Genomic DNA, 14,192 nt, shown 5'->3' on the forward strand with positions numbered 1-14,192 from the left:
TTTAAAAAGTTATGGCCATTTTCATACTGGGAAATGAGCATCTTGTTCCCTATTGATTTTCTATGGACATAACAAAAAAGCTGTGATCGTGAACAGTCAAAAGCCCATAACTTTCTTAAAAATTAAGAGAACTGAATGAAATTTTCAGTTATCATAGATTGAAGCATTCTGAAACAAATATAAAATAATCTTACTTGAATGACCTGAAATTAAAGCATATAATTAGTTAGTTACCTAATTGTAGCTAATTTCAGACTTCAATTACTAGATCTAAACATCTATCCATTTCTTAATAAATGATTAACATTTTTAAATAGCCTAAATGTCCAAATAATATTCACAAATAATTCACAATAAAACATGATTTTTAAATCTCATTTACATTAATTTATAGGCCAAATGGAAGGAATTTAGTGTTTAATTGCTGTAAATAAATGCCCATTTAAATCAGCTTTCCAGTGGGTCCCTGTGGAACGCGCTGGTTTAGAACGTTCACATTGCGGTAGATTTGTGCCCCAAATGCCGAGAAAAATACTGCGGGATATAATGGGCCCAAATTGAGCTACTCGCAATATTAAACTTAGTATAAAGGGATCTTTAGAAGCCCTTTTTAATGTAAAAATATACAACCTAACTTCAGTTGTTTGCTTTATGAGACCCTGCGGTTGCTGGCGGTCGCGGGTTTAGAGATTGATTTTTAAACTACTATAACTATTATTCAAGGCCTTTAAACCTAATAATAGCTTTTGCGACGGGGTCTTCCAGCGATTTTTCGTTAATAATTAACTAGGCTGAACATTTTCGATTTGAACAGCCTAGAGAAAATCGCGTTTTAAACCCGCCCCCTCTAAACGGCGCCAAAATCGCGCACACCCTCAGCGACAGATTTTCAACGACGCTTCAGGTAGGCTTTGCAACATACCTACTATTTCTGAGCAATTTTGGGCACCATATCTGAGGAAGGATGTGCTGGCTCTGGGGAGGGTCCAGAGAAGGTTTACAAGAATGGTCCCAGGAATGAGTGGGTTAACATATGATGAGTGTTTTACGGCACTGAGAGAGAGTAGGACTAGAGGCCATAGCCTCAGGATTAAAGGACGTTCCTTTAAGAAGTTGAGGAGGAATTTCTTTTGTCAGAGGGTGGTGAATCTGTGGAATTATTTGCCATGGGGGTTATGGAGGGCAAGTCAGTGGATATTTTTAAGGCAGAGATAGATAGATTCTTGATTAGTACAGGTATCAGGGGTTATGGGGAGGAGGCAGGAGAATGGGGTGAGGAGGGAGAGATAGATCAGCCATGATCGAATGGTGGGGTAGACTCGATGGGCAGAATGGCCTAATTCTGCTCCTATCCCTTATGACCTTGTGACAGGTGCCATTTGTCTGATGATTACTTGTAGCTTTTGTGTATTAAGTTCTTAAAAACATCTTGGCCCGTTGTCCTGGCGTCGGTGGCTGCACTGGGTCAGTGAAGTAGTGGTCGGCCTGACCTAGCAATGCAATGTACTGACCTCTGTGGGGCCACCGGCAGCGTTTAATTTACCTGATCCCCCAGCTGCTGTAGGGCCTCCAGTGGCCCACGCCACCGACACCTTGAGTTGCGACGATGGCTTAGTTACTCCAGCATTTTGTGTCTATCTTTGGTATAAACCAGCTTCTACAGTTCTCCCACTGGTCTTACTGTCTCCGACTACATTCTATCTTTGTCCCGCCCCCTCCCTTGACAACAGTCTGAAGGGTCTCGACCCGAAACGTTGCCCATTCCTTCTCTCCAGAGATGCTGCCTCACCTGCTGAGTTGCTCCAGCATTGTGTGTCTACCTTGGATTTAAACCAGCATCTGCAGTTCTTTCTTACACATTTTCTACAGTTCCTTCCTACACACTGGGTTTTTACTACTGCTTTCATTTCAATATTTTGTCGCACAAAGGTGCTACATTAATCATAACAAAACATTCATTTAGTCATAACAAAGCAGACATAGATTTTCTAAAAATAATCTTCTAATCAATTCCTAGTTGATTTTTTTTTTTTTTTTTTACAACTTTCTTTAGCTTTTCAGAACTTGTTCCTTTGGTTGCTTTTGGTCCTCTTTTTACTGTCATTACAATCAAAGTATATGCTGGCCTTGTACTATTTGGCCTGAATGCATTTGAACTGAAGAAGATTCCCTTTATGCGTGATGTAATTTAGCACTTAATTGCATCCAAGCATATCTCAAATCCACCCAAGTTTTATTTCCTATTGATGTGTTATGACTTTAAATGTATGGTGATTGAAATTCAAGGTGTCTTCTGTTAGAATAGCTTGCCAATGGTTGGACTTTTGATTCAAATGGAAAATTACTTGTAATAAAGCAGAAAATGTTGGAAATGTGCAGCAAATTGGTCAAGATCTGAAGGAAAGAGATGAGCACCTTTCCTCTTCCAGATGCTGCCTGAGCAGCTGTGCATTTTAACATTTTCTGTTTTTATTTCGGATTTCCAATATTCGTCGTCTTTTTAAATATTTACATTAAGTTGTCTGATCCTCTGCTCACGACATGCTATAACACTCCTTTTAAAAGAATAGGAAGGAATAGGAATACTTTATTGTCACATGTGAGATTCTTTGCTTGAATACACAATGTATATAAATAGCAGCCACCTATGGCGCTGACAAAGTTACAAAGCACTCCGGCTCCTCCTCTTGTCCCCCACCCCCAACAGTTCCCCCCACGCAAGGCCCCAATTGTCCTTTGTCCCGTCCCCCCCATTGATCATTGTTCTCCCCCCTCCTCCCTCACGGCAGTCCCCCCCCCCCACGCCGGGTCCTCCATTGTTCTTCCCCCTCCCTCACGGTGGTCCTCCACGCTCGCATCGACCGTCGACTGCGGGTCGACCCGTGAGGCATAGCCGCCGCTGCGAGGCTTCACCAGCGCCGAGGCCCCATCGTCGTGAGGCTTCAGCGTTGCCGCCATCAAGGCCTCACCACTGTCGGCGCCCCACTTCACGCCTCTGTGGTGCCGACCCGGGCCCCAGCCGCGGGCTCCATCCACCGCTTCGCCTGACATGGGCTTCCACCCACGAGGCCCCGGCCAGGCCCCGACCCGGGCTTCTACGCAGCGATACGGGAGGCATCGAGACCGTGGAGCCTTGATAAAGGCCTCTGGCCGCGTTCCCAGTCCACAGCCGCGGCCCATCGGGAAGCCTTCTGGCCTCGTAGCCAAAATTACTCTTAACAAACCGAGTAAAGTATTACTCTAACAAAGTGAAGGTAGACAAAAATTCTAACAAAGTCATTCACTTATTGTTTGGACAAGGAAAATGGGTCTGAAGATTCTATCGCTCGGGCAATGCACATTTAAATATTGGTTTGTCCTAAAAGTTAATTTATCGAAGTAAATTTTGCCAACTTTCAGTATAATTTATTCTTTAATTTGACAGTAAATGCACAGAAAGCCAATCTGTTATTGATCAGTTAAATGTTTTTCACGTTATTCCCTTTATCATGTATCTGTACACTGGACGGTTCGATTGTAATCGTATTGTCTTTCCAACTGATTAACAAAAACTTTACACTGTACTTCGGTACATGTGACAAAAAACGAAACTAACGTCATCACCTTTTTTCTGACAGCATTTTTTTTTTAATTTGAAATTTAGAAGCAGTTGCCAAGCTAAAAATGAACCCCAGATATGCTGCCTGACCAACTGAGTTACTCTAGCACTTTGTGCCCTTTTGTGTCAACCAGCATCTGCAGTTCCTTCTTTCTAGAAATGAACTACCCTCAACCAAGTAAAGTAACTTGCAGTTGACCTCTTGATGTACCAATGGTTAAGCAATTGAACATTGTGATCTGTTTTCATATTTAAGGGCTTGCTGAATGTGCAAATCGTTTTTGTTCTTGTTCTCTTTTAGCCCAGATGACTGGCAGTTTTACTTATCCTACTTTGATTCCCTCTTCCATCTAATTGATGCTGCTTGGACTCCACCCACAGAGGCAGAACAGTGAGTTTTTATTAAAATATCCCAGTAAAGTAAACAAATTATGATTTCTGAAAAAATAAAGAGACAAAGTGCTGGGGTAACTCGGCAGGTCAAGATATCTGGAGAGCATGGAAACGCTGCCAAAAAAATGTTCCCCAAAGCTGCTTCCTGACCTGCTGAGTCACCCCAGAACTTTGTATATATTTTTTGTAAACCAGAATTTGTAGTTCCTTGTGTCTAAATTGAGATGTCTATCAGTATAACCTCTTTAGAATAGTTTTAGAGGTCCTTTAGAGAATAGTTTTAGAGGTCCTTATTTTCTGTGATAAGGAAGAAAAAGTGCATTTAATCTATAAATGTGTAGAAAATAGGAAAACTATCTTCTATTTTCTACTATCTATTTTTCCTTTTTTTCTCTTCTCCAAATTTTTTTTTTTTTACTGCTTCTTCCCTTCTTGTCTTTCTTATTTCCTTTTCAAAAGCATAAAACTAGAGGTTGTACATAGAATGTATAATAATAATGGATGGGATTTATATAGCGCCTTTCTAATACTCAAGGCGCTTAATTATTACGTTATGACATAGCTGGCACCTAAAATTAGGTCCCACTGTATTGTTTTGTATTGTACTAACTTCTAATAAAATAAACAACAACAACAACAAAAAATCTATAAATGTGTGATTGTATATTTTGGAACAAAGCAGATTCCCATAATGCTTCGGATTGTAGAAATGATCTTAAATAATGATTTTGAGTATGCATAAATTTGCAAGCCTATGATGCAGTAAAACTCTGTTGTCACAAAGTTTGCAAAACCAAACATTTCAGCATCTGGCTTATTGGATCTGAGTTTCTGAACCCCTTTAACCTCTGCACTCTCCTCAACTCACCAGGGTACCACATCTCCACTCCCTTTAGACATTTTAGAGCCTTAGTTCCCTTGGATTTCTGTGCACCATTAGGGTGGTCAGATGCATAGAGTGCAAGCTGTTATTAATATATAATGCGGTGCAAAAGTAGAGGTAGAATAAACAGTTGTTTTCTTCCTGCGTAGCTCTCTGGAGGGTCCAGTCACCTGTCATGTACAGGAGGCCATAAACTTTGTGGAAGAGAGAATTTTGAATGAGGAACCAAAGGGTTCCCGCCGTTTGAGGGGACCATACCTGGCTAAACTTGAATTGATAAAACGGCTGAGAGCGAGGGGTACCAATGATGAATACAGACTTGGTGAGTGGTTAATAGTTTATTCAATGTAAATTCATTCTTTCAACATCAGATAACATTTCAATATTATCATGGAGAGCGAAAAATAAATTTCCTTTACGTGGTTCTTGAGCAAGCTGCAAATCATGTTAACATCCAACATGTTATCGTTGCAAACATGTTAACGTTTCCCATATCCCATACCAGTCTGAAGAAAGATTTCGACCCAAAACATCCCCATTCCTTCTCTCCAGAGATGCTGCCTGTCCCGCTGAGTTACTCCAGCTTTTTGTGTCTCTTCGGTTTAAATCAGCATCTACAGTTCCTTTTTACACTTAACGTCCAATAGGGCTAGTTTTGAGATTAGCTAAGATGCCCTTTGAGGTCAAAACCACCCAATATGACAAAAGGGTTTTAAAAGTGTTCAGTCAGGTAGGGGAAACCTTTGAATAATCATGAAATGTTTGACTGGAGAATGGGCTGTAGCCTTTAGAAAGGGAAAAAGAGAATCATATTGCACTTTTCATGATGGGTCATTACAAAGTGCAAAACATTATTTTGTAATAATTACTGTTAAAACATAGACAGTACAGCACAAGAACAGGCTCATAATAATGAGCATGTGAGGCTGTGATTTATCACATCATTGGCAATTTAGTTTAGTTGAGAGATACAGTGTGGAAGCAGCCCCTTCAGCCCACTGAGTATGCGATCCCCGCACATTAACACTATCCTACACACTAGGGACAATTTTTATTTTACACAATCACCAAGCCAATTAACCTGCATACATGTACATCTTTGGAGCGCGGGAGTTAACTCACACAGTCACGGGGAGAACGTTCAAACTTCATACAGAGTGTTTCAATTTAAGCCTTCATATTATGCACATTGTAAAATGTGACTTGTTCAGAATGCAAGGCTGCATTGGTGGCGACACACACTGCAACGCTCATCTGAGTTTTCTTTTGTTATGTTTGTCCTTGCTGCTAGGGATACCAGAGGAGCTGATGTTCCAGTACTTTGAGAGGTTTGGGGATAAACCTTGCTGTTATTCTGACCTGAGAATCTTTGTCGATCTGCTGTCACCGGAGCGGCATACACAGGTGAGACCGGGAGACTGGCAGAGTCTCCATTCGCTCAGATGTGCTACAGTGAGGTGAATGGGTAAGTGCACCCAGTGGCCTCAGCATTCAGTCAGTATATGAATTGGTTGTCACTTTGTACATTTATTAACGTTAGGCATTTTTAATAGACAAAGAAAGCTAATCATTTCTGCCATTTAAGAGATTTCAGACATTATGTAGCTTTAAATTGTCCGCAAATTTAGAGACATGACTGAACTGAAAAGGAAATGTGACATTTCATCAGAAGGCCATGAATGTAGAATCAATTTGGATAAGTAAACGGTCAAAACCTACTCAGATATTTTCTAAAGACACTGGAAAAAAATTGATGTATTAACTCGGGATAATCTGTTCTAATTCCAATAACAAGTGTTGTCATGATGAAGAATTATAACATCACCACTAAAATGTCTTCCTATTATGCCCACTTAAACTGTAGAACGTACAACATGGTTAGTATGGTTAGCTTACAGGGTTTGTCCTTCCAACTTCAAAATGTCCAGAAAATATGTGATGCAGTAACAAGTCGATGACAAGAGTAGGGTGTTGCTGCTGTTTGGACTTTTTCAAAATGCAATAACTTACTTGGTGCAGTCGGTTGTCCCATTAATCTGGTTCTGTGTTCAGAGTTTCCTTTATTTGTTGAATGCCAAATTCTCATGGTAAGAAAACCTAGCTAGTTCCAAAACTATTGTCTATGGATGGAGCCAGTAAATATCACTTTAAAATTGTCATGTAATTTCTTGGAAATAATCTTTTACTTGTCACTTATTATTGGTTAAATTCAGGTGTTTTGTGCCCAAAGAGTAGATTTGTTTTTGTATAGAGTAGGACAATTTCAGTTTTCAGGCACCCGCTAGTCTTAATTTTGTAATCTGTCATCGATGCCTTTAAATTTTCCATTTAGTGTGTCTATCCTTGCCATTTTTTTGTAACCTGGAATTTTATTGCTTATTTACAATATTAACTTTAGCTGCAATTCTTAGCTTACATTCTTTTTTCTACTTTTGTAACATCCCCCTCCCCCCCCACCACCCTCTTCTCCACTTGCATTAGTTTGTCATTCAGTGCCATTTATCATCCCCACTTCCAATCCATGTCACAACTCATCATCTCTTCTATGAAAGCAGTAGTTGTAGCCTCAACATCCCAGTCCTCTTTTTAGCTGCCTATTTGATCATAAGACATAGGAGGAAAATTAGGCCATTCAGCTCCTTAAGTCTACTCCGCCATCAAATCATGACTGACCTATTTTCCCCTCTCAACCCCATTCTCCTGCCTTCTCCCCGTAACCTTTGACACATTTGGCTCTTCTATGCACGTTGACATTGTTTTTAGCTGGGGGGGGGATGTTTCCATTCAAGCAAATATTTTCGAATTAACTTCATTATCTTCAGCTTGTTAGCTATGCTCAAGTGGCCTTGTTCGAGAGAGGTGGCCGTTCAACTGTTAGTGTTTTTCCCCCATGCTTGGATAATTGGGAAAGTTGTGGAATCGCTGCTTCTGATGATGATGATAGTTCGGGAAGAAACATCCATGTAAAACATACTGTACAATGTTGTTCTGGATGTTTTGGTTCCAGTCCTTTTATCAGTGCTGAAAAGTGATATGCCTAATCATGGACTGAGGATAGATGGCATATGAACCATCTTGGTATCCTTTGTGCTTGTCTCTTAATAAATAACAATATGGTGTGTACAACGTCTTTCATGTAGTTTGCTTTTTTAAGTATAGGTATTGCTATTCTTGTTTTGTTTTTTCCCTGCAGTTCATCAACAAACTGATGGAAGTCGTACCTCTGTCGGTATCATCAGAGAGTGACCTTGCATTACCAGATGACATCAAAGCTATGCAGAGGCACATGTTTGTCATCCAGTTTGCCAGATTGTTAGGTCTTCATGAGGCCTTGGACCGGGAACAGAAACTCATTCTTGTCGAGGAGCTGATGCTGAGATACAAACATGCCCTGGAGTTTGGTGAGCTCACTTTTTAAAATTCAGTTTTTGTTTTGTCAGCACATTCTATTGCCTGAAGGTATCTCCAATATGTATATTTGAGAGATTATATTTACACATTTTTTAAATTGGAAGTCAATGGGATTCTCCTGATGGAAAATTTGAAGCCTGTATTTGATTTCAAATTAGAATTGCTGCTAAAATTTAACTCTCTAAAACTTTGCATATTATCACACTGGAATAGTCTGATGTTTAAGTTTTTTTGTTCATGTGATTTCTTGAACTAATACGAACTGTTGAGAACTATATTGTGCACTCTGTACCTTCTCTTTTGTTCTGTGATTTGTACATGAGTTTAACTTATTTGTGTTTATGTATAAGTGATCTGTTTGGATCAGGTAATACAAAGGTTTTTACTGTACCTCGGCGCAGGTGACAATAATAAACAAACAAATAAATAAACAAAATGAAGGACTGCATTAGGTTAGATGCAGTTTGAAGTATCAGTTCAGGGTACAAAATACTGCAGTAACTGAGTGGGTCAGGCATCATCTTTGGGGAACATGGAGAGGAGACGTTTTGGGTTAGGACCCTTCTTCAGACTGAAGTGCCAATTGTCCAGTTTTAGTGGTGGAAGCTATTTCATCAGGTATGGCCGGTTGAATGGACTTCTTCCATGCTAGTACATTCAGTGATTCTGTTGACTGCAACTGCATTAACAACTGAGATCAAAATACCATTTTTACGAAACTAACGGGAGAGCGGTGTAACTTGTACAGCAACTTAATGACCAATGCCATTAGTCTTATGTTACCTCGATAGAAAATTTAAAGCATTTTATTCATCGGCATTGAGCCAACAATTGTAGTAATTCCTGGTTGTGCTAGTCTTGCAGCAAACTACCTTCAAATCCTCATGTATGGAAAAGCCAAAAAGCTACAGATTTGGAAATCAGAAAATTCTGAACAACAGTTAATGCTGAAACTGTTCAATAGTTAGTTTCAAAGTTGTAAGGCACAGAAACAGGCTCAATCTACCCATGCTTACCAAGTCCCCCATCTAAGCCAGTCCCATTTGCCTGCTTTTGGTTCATCTAACTATATTATCTATATTTTGTATATATTACTAAAACTCTCATCTTGTTTGTTTGTTTGGTTGTATATTTGTTTGTGTGTTCCCGAAACAACCAAAACAGTACAGGATAGCGCTACAATTTTTGGCCCACCTTACCATTGTCCTGCGATGTAAATGAAACAAGTTTTGTTCAGATTGATGGTATATTTTACAAGTTATTGACATTTAAAAGTTAAAATAACTTAAAACGGCGCCCCCACTTGCCAGCCGTGCCTGCGCAGTTGGGGGAGCCCTGTGAGTGTGCAGTGGGCCCGGTATCTGAGCTGCGGTGGATCCGGGGGTGGGGAGAGGCCGCGCCTGGGTCTGGGGGCGGCGGCGCTGTTGCTCCAGGCCCGCGGGGAAGGAGAGGAGCGAGACCCGGGGCAAGGATTAGGGTCGGTGGTGGTTTGCATCGAGATCCTGGGAAGGTGAGGAGGGAGAGTGGGGGGGTTGAGGGAGAAGGAGGGGATAGGGAGGGAGGGCGAGGGCAACGTGGGGGAGATGAGGAGGGAGAGTGGGGGAGGAGGGGGGTTAGAGGGAGAGTGGGGGGTGTGATGGGGGGAGGTGAGGAGTGGGGTTGGAGGGAGATGTGGGGGATAGGGAGGGGTTATGGAGGGAGGGAGTGACTGAGGGTAGGATAAATGAGAAGGAGGGAGAGGTGAGGGAGGGAGTGGGGGAGGAGGAGGGAGAAAAGAAGAGGGAGGGTGAAGAGGAGGGGGAGGGCTTGGGGATGAGGGGCAATGGAGAAGGATAGGGGTAGGACGAGGGATGGCGAGGTAATGATAGAGAGGAGGGGAGGGAGGGGGTGAGGGGAGGAAGCAGAGGAGGGTTGGTGGAGGCTGGGGAGAGGGAGGATAATGGAGGAGGGGAATAGGGGATTGAAGAGGGAATGTGAGATGCGTTCACATTAATCTTATTTTTTACAAGTTATTGCAATTTTAAACTTTAAAAATGTCAGCTGCGAGCGCCTGCACAGTTGGGGGCTATGTGTGAATGGTAGAATATTGCGTTGGGGGAACGGGGCCCACTTGGCCTAGTATCCTTCTCAACCTTTCCTATCGATGTACTTGTCCGAGTGTCTTTTAGTAATGCCTGCCTCGACAACCACCTCTAGTAATTTCAACGGAGAGAGAAACTGGAGCTAACATTTCAGTTTGATTTGACCTGCTGCGTATTTCTGGCATTCTCTCGTATCTAGGGGTTTATTTAGTTTTTTATATTTTACGGCCTGTTCTGTTTAATAGGAAAGTCGTGCTTAAAAACGGAATTGCAGTTCTCTGATAATTATTGTCTCTTCGCTGTGCATCTTCTCATTGACATCTGGAGACAATCAGGTCAGTGATTTTCTTCTCAGTTCAACCTGTAGCCTTGTCAGCTGAAAATGCTATTATATTCTGTGGTGGAAAAAATCAGCTGTATTTCAGACTTGTTTAATAGTGCCACCTATTAGTGATCGTACTCTTTTTCTTAAATATAAGTGAACTCAAATTTAGTATTTTCTAAGTTCTCCCTTGAAACGGTAACATTAACACAGTTGTACATTTTATCGTGAGGTTGTGGGATTATGCTACAGATTTCTACAATGGTGCATTTAACTAGTTTATCAACACAGAGGGCCATAGAAAATTCCAAAGTTCATCATCCTCATTGACTTCTTAATTTTTATTATACTTGTGTGGGGGAACACAAATTTAGGTCTGTAGCCTTGTCACGTATTCCATAATCCTGAGTTGGAAAAGAAGGAATTTTAATTTGAGTGATGTAAAGAAATGTAGCAGGTGCATTTATATTTTTATTTTTACCTTTTCCCAGGCAGATCAGCTCTGATTTAGCAATCGTTAATTTCCCCCTCAAATGGTGCCAAAAATAGTTGTCAGCTGGAACCCTATCACAGACATTCCCTTTGTTATCACTACCCTTTCTCCATTAACGTAAAAGGGATGAACATTCCTGAGGTTCAGTTATGGACTATTCATTGGTGTCTGATTAAAAAAAACTTGTCCAAACCAAAGCCATGGACCTTCATCTATTATGAACGTATATAGTTTTGGTCTTTGAACCTCTGAATTTATTTACCCATTAATCCACATGCAATTTTGAGACCTTGATTTATGTACGAGTAGCTTTTTATTTCTAAATTTCCAGTCTCTCGGAATTCAATGCAAATCAATGTTAAAGAAACCAACATCTGTTCTCGGCTACAATTAATATTTTGAAGGGAAGTTTGAACAGGATGATTTTTTTTTGTTTTGGAGACAACGTTGGAAAAGGTTGAAAGAGGCAGGAAGCAGAATGATCTGCAGTGGTTTGAGTAATTCATCTGACGAAATGGGTACAATGGTTTAGTGGTTGATTGTAATACATCTGATGTTGACACTGGATCCATGAATAGATTCTGCTTCACCCCCTTTGTGTCCTGATGTTCCTGCAGGTGAGGAGGGGCCATTGTGGCAGTCTCTGGCCCTACTGGAGGAGACTCTCTCCAACAGCCCCTCTAGTGCTCAGTTCAAGTTGCTGCTCATTCGAATCTACTGTCTTCTGGGAGCTTTTGAGCCAGTCGTAGACTTGTACACCAGCCTTGATGCCAAGCATGTGCAACATGATACAATTGGGTGGGTATTTATTTAGATTGATTGTTGGTAGGTAAATGTCAACCCAATAAGAACCTTGGACCAGATTAACCATGAAGAATGCAGCCATTCATTTGCAACTAGCTATTATTTGCAGTTGCGTTTCCAAAGGAAACCCAAAGAATAGTAATATTCAAAGATTAACTCAAATAGTTTTCAATTTTCCACATAACCGATATTACATAATGCTTGGAATTTCAGAAATGTTGTCTAGGTCAATGTTATCTGTCCCATGGCATGAATTGTGGTATAGATTTGTTCGATAGTGCTTTATTGTCACATGTGCAAAACATAGTGAAGTTATTTTCTGAGTCACCGGATTTGGCACCATTTCCAAAGTCCGATCTGCACGCTAGGTCTCATGGAGTGACACCCGATCCAGGCTAGCCCCTGGACCGTTCAGCGTTCTGGCGTAACTCTTCTCGCCCGGCCACCTTTGTGACCCGGGGGCGCCTCCTGCAGCGAACTTGAGGTCCCGGAAGGCAAGACTTCCTACTGGCCTTGATCCTCGCGACCATTGTTGCCAGCTCTCTCCTCTTTGATACTCCGGTCTTTGGGGGACGAGCAGGGGCTGGGCCCGGCGGCTTCCTCCCTACAGGCCGCAGCCCGCTGGGTCTTTCTGCGTCCGGCTGCGCGCCCCACCGGGTCTTTCGGGGCAGGTTCCTGGTTCTGGTTCTGAGATGGGAGAGCCAGGCCATTCTCGACAACCTAAAACTTATTCTGACAGTAGAAAAATTGTGTGGAATGGTGACTTCCATTATCTGGCACTTTTAGAATTTTGGTTTTAGGCTAGCAGATTTTCGAGGCAATCGGATGTTGTTCTAACGACCGGTTAGCCAGATGCTGAACCATTGGCATTTCTGAACAGTTGGATCACAGGTTATTGGAGAATTTTACAGAGTACTCAATAGGTACTTCTGAGCTCGGGCATTTAATACATGGAATGTAATTTTAGACAGAGGGGCTAATTTAGATCAATGATGATGAGTGTCTATGCTGTGTGGTTAGATTTCCATCAGAACTTTGGCAAAACAAGAGGCAGGTTTGAGCAGGTTTGAATCTATACATTAGTTTCAGATGTCAAAATAACTATAGGCCTTGCGGGTTACCTGAAGGGCAAAAGTTATCTTCTGTGCACATTGCAGATGACATTTGATATTGTAATATTTTTCCTCAGTGTTTGTGATTGATATTATATTTAACTGGCAGGTATTTGCTGACTCGATACGCAGAGCCATTGGGCCACCTTGCTGCTGCTTCCCAAGCGTGTAACTTCACACTCAGGTTTTTCCACTCCAACCAGAAAGATGTAAGTGTGCCATGAATTGTCAGCATATTGAATAGAAAGAGGACACTGTACACCCTGGCAATTAATAGTTCTCTTGTTCTTAACCTAATTTTGCTCAATAAGAGTAACACTCCTCTTTGATAAGAGTAACTGTAACACTACAGTTTGCAGTAAAGTCAAGGCTATTTGTAAAAACAAAAGACGGAAAGTGTTGGAGTAACTCGGTGGGTCGAGCAGCTTCTCTGGAGAACATAGCTAGGTGATGTGTCGAGTCGGGATCCTTTTTCAGACTCTATTTATGCAGCTTATTCATGTTCTCCAGAGATGCTACCTGACCTGCTGAGTTACTTGAGCATTTTGTCTTTTTGTGTAAACCAGCATCTGCAGTTCCATGTTTCTACTATTTGGTTGTATGTTGTCTTTGGGAATGAATTTAAATTGAATTAAAAATTTTCTTCTCATGCCATGTATCCTTCTGTGAGCTCTGATTATTGATCGCTTACGAAAGGTGCCAGATCAGCCACTCGGGTGCACTACTGTAATATGTCTGCCCCTGGGTGACCTACTACATTATAAAACAATAATTATGCAACCATTATATTATTCCTTTTTTAACTTGGCTGAATTGCATTTAGGTTTTCTGAATTTTGGACATACGCTTCACTCCCCAAGAGGTGTTCTTGGTTTGTGTTGCACACCAAACTGTTCCTGCTATAATTGTCATATTATCCAAACAGTGCAGCATGAAGTATTTGAGATGCTCTGATAATTTAATGCACCTTGCAAGTCTCAAATATAGTCATGAAATGTTCTCCGTGTCAGATTCTTCCACAGAAGATAAGTTATACTGAAATTCATGGACTCCAACGCCTTTTGAAACCTTCCCAGTAAATTTATTGTTTATTGT

General features: G+C 41.2%; 1 protein-coding gene across 1 annotated transcript in view; it reads left to right on the forward strand.

Annotated features, from left to right (window-relative positions):
• naa25 (N-alpha-acetyltransferase 25, NatB auxiliary subunit) overlaps positions 1 to 14,192 on the forward strand; it is a 62,625-nt gene that overhangs the window by 24,071 nt on the left and 24,362 nt on the right. The window contains exons 9-15 of the mRNA XM_033043710.1: positions 3,900 to 3,989; positions 5,024 to 5,196; positions 6,166 to 6,278; positions 8,068 to 8,275; positions 10,612 to 10,701; positions 11,799 to 11,979; positions 13,207 to 13,306. Coding sequence (XP_032899601.1) covers positions 3,900 to 3,989; positions 5,024 to 5,196; positions 6,166 to 6,278; positions 8,068 to 8,275; positions 10,612 to 10,701; positions 11,799 to 11,979; positions 13,207 to 13,306 — 955 coding nt within the window. The remainder of the gene's footprint in view (positions 1 to 3,899; positions 3,990 to 5,023; positions 5,197 to 6,165; positions 6,279 to 8,067; positions 8,276 to 10,611; positions 10,702 to 11,798; positions 11,980 to 13,206; positions 13,307 to 14,192) is intronic.

Source organism: Amblyraja radiata, chromosome 25, assembly GCF_010909765.2.
Source record: "Amblyraja radiata isolate CabotCenter1 chromosome 25, sAmbRad1.1.pri, whole genome shotgun sequence".
Classification (NCBI taxonomy): Eukaryota; Metazoa; Chordata; class Chondrichthyes; order Rajiformes; family Rajidae; genus Amblyraja; species Amblyraja radiata.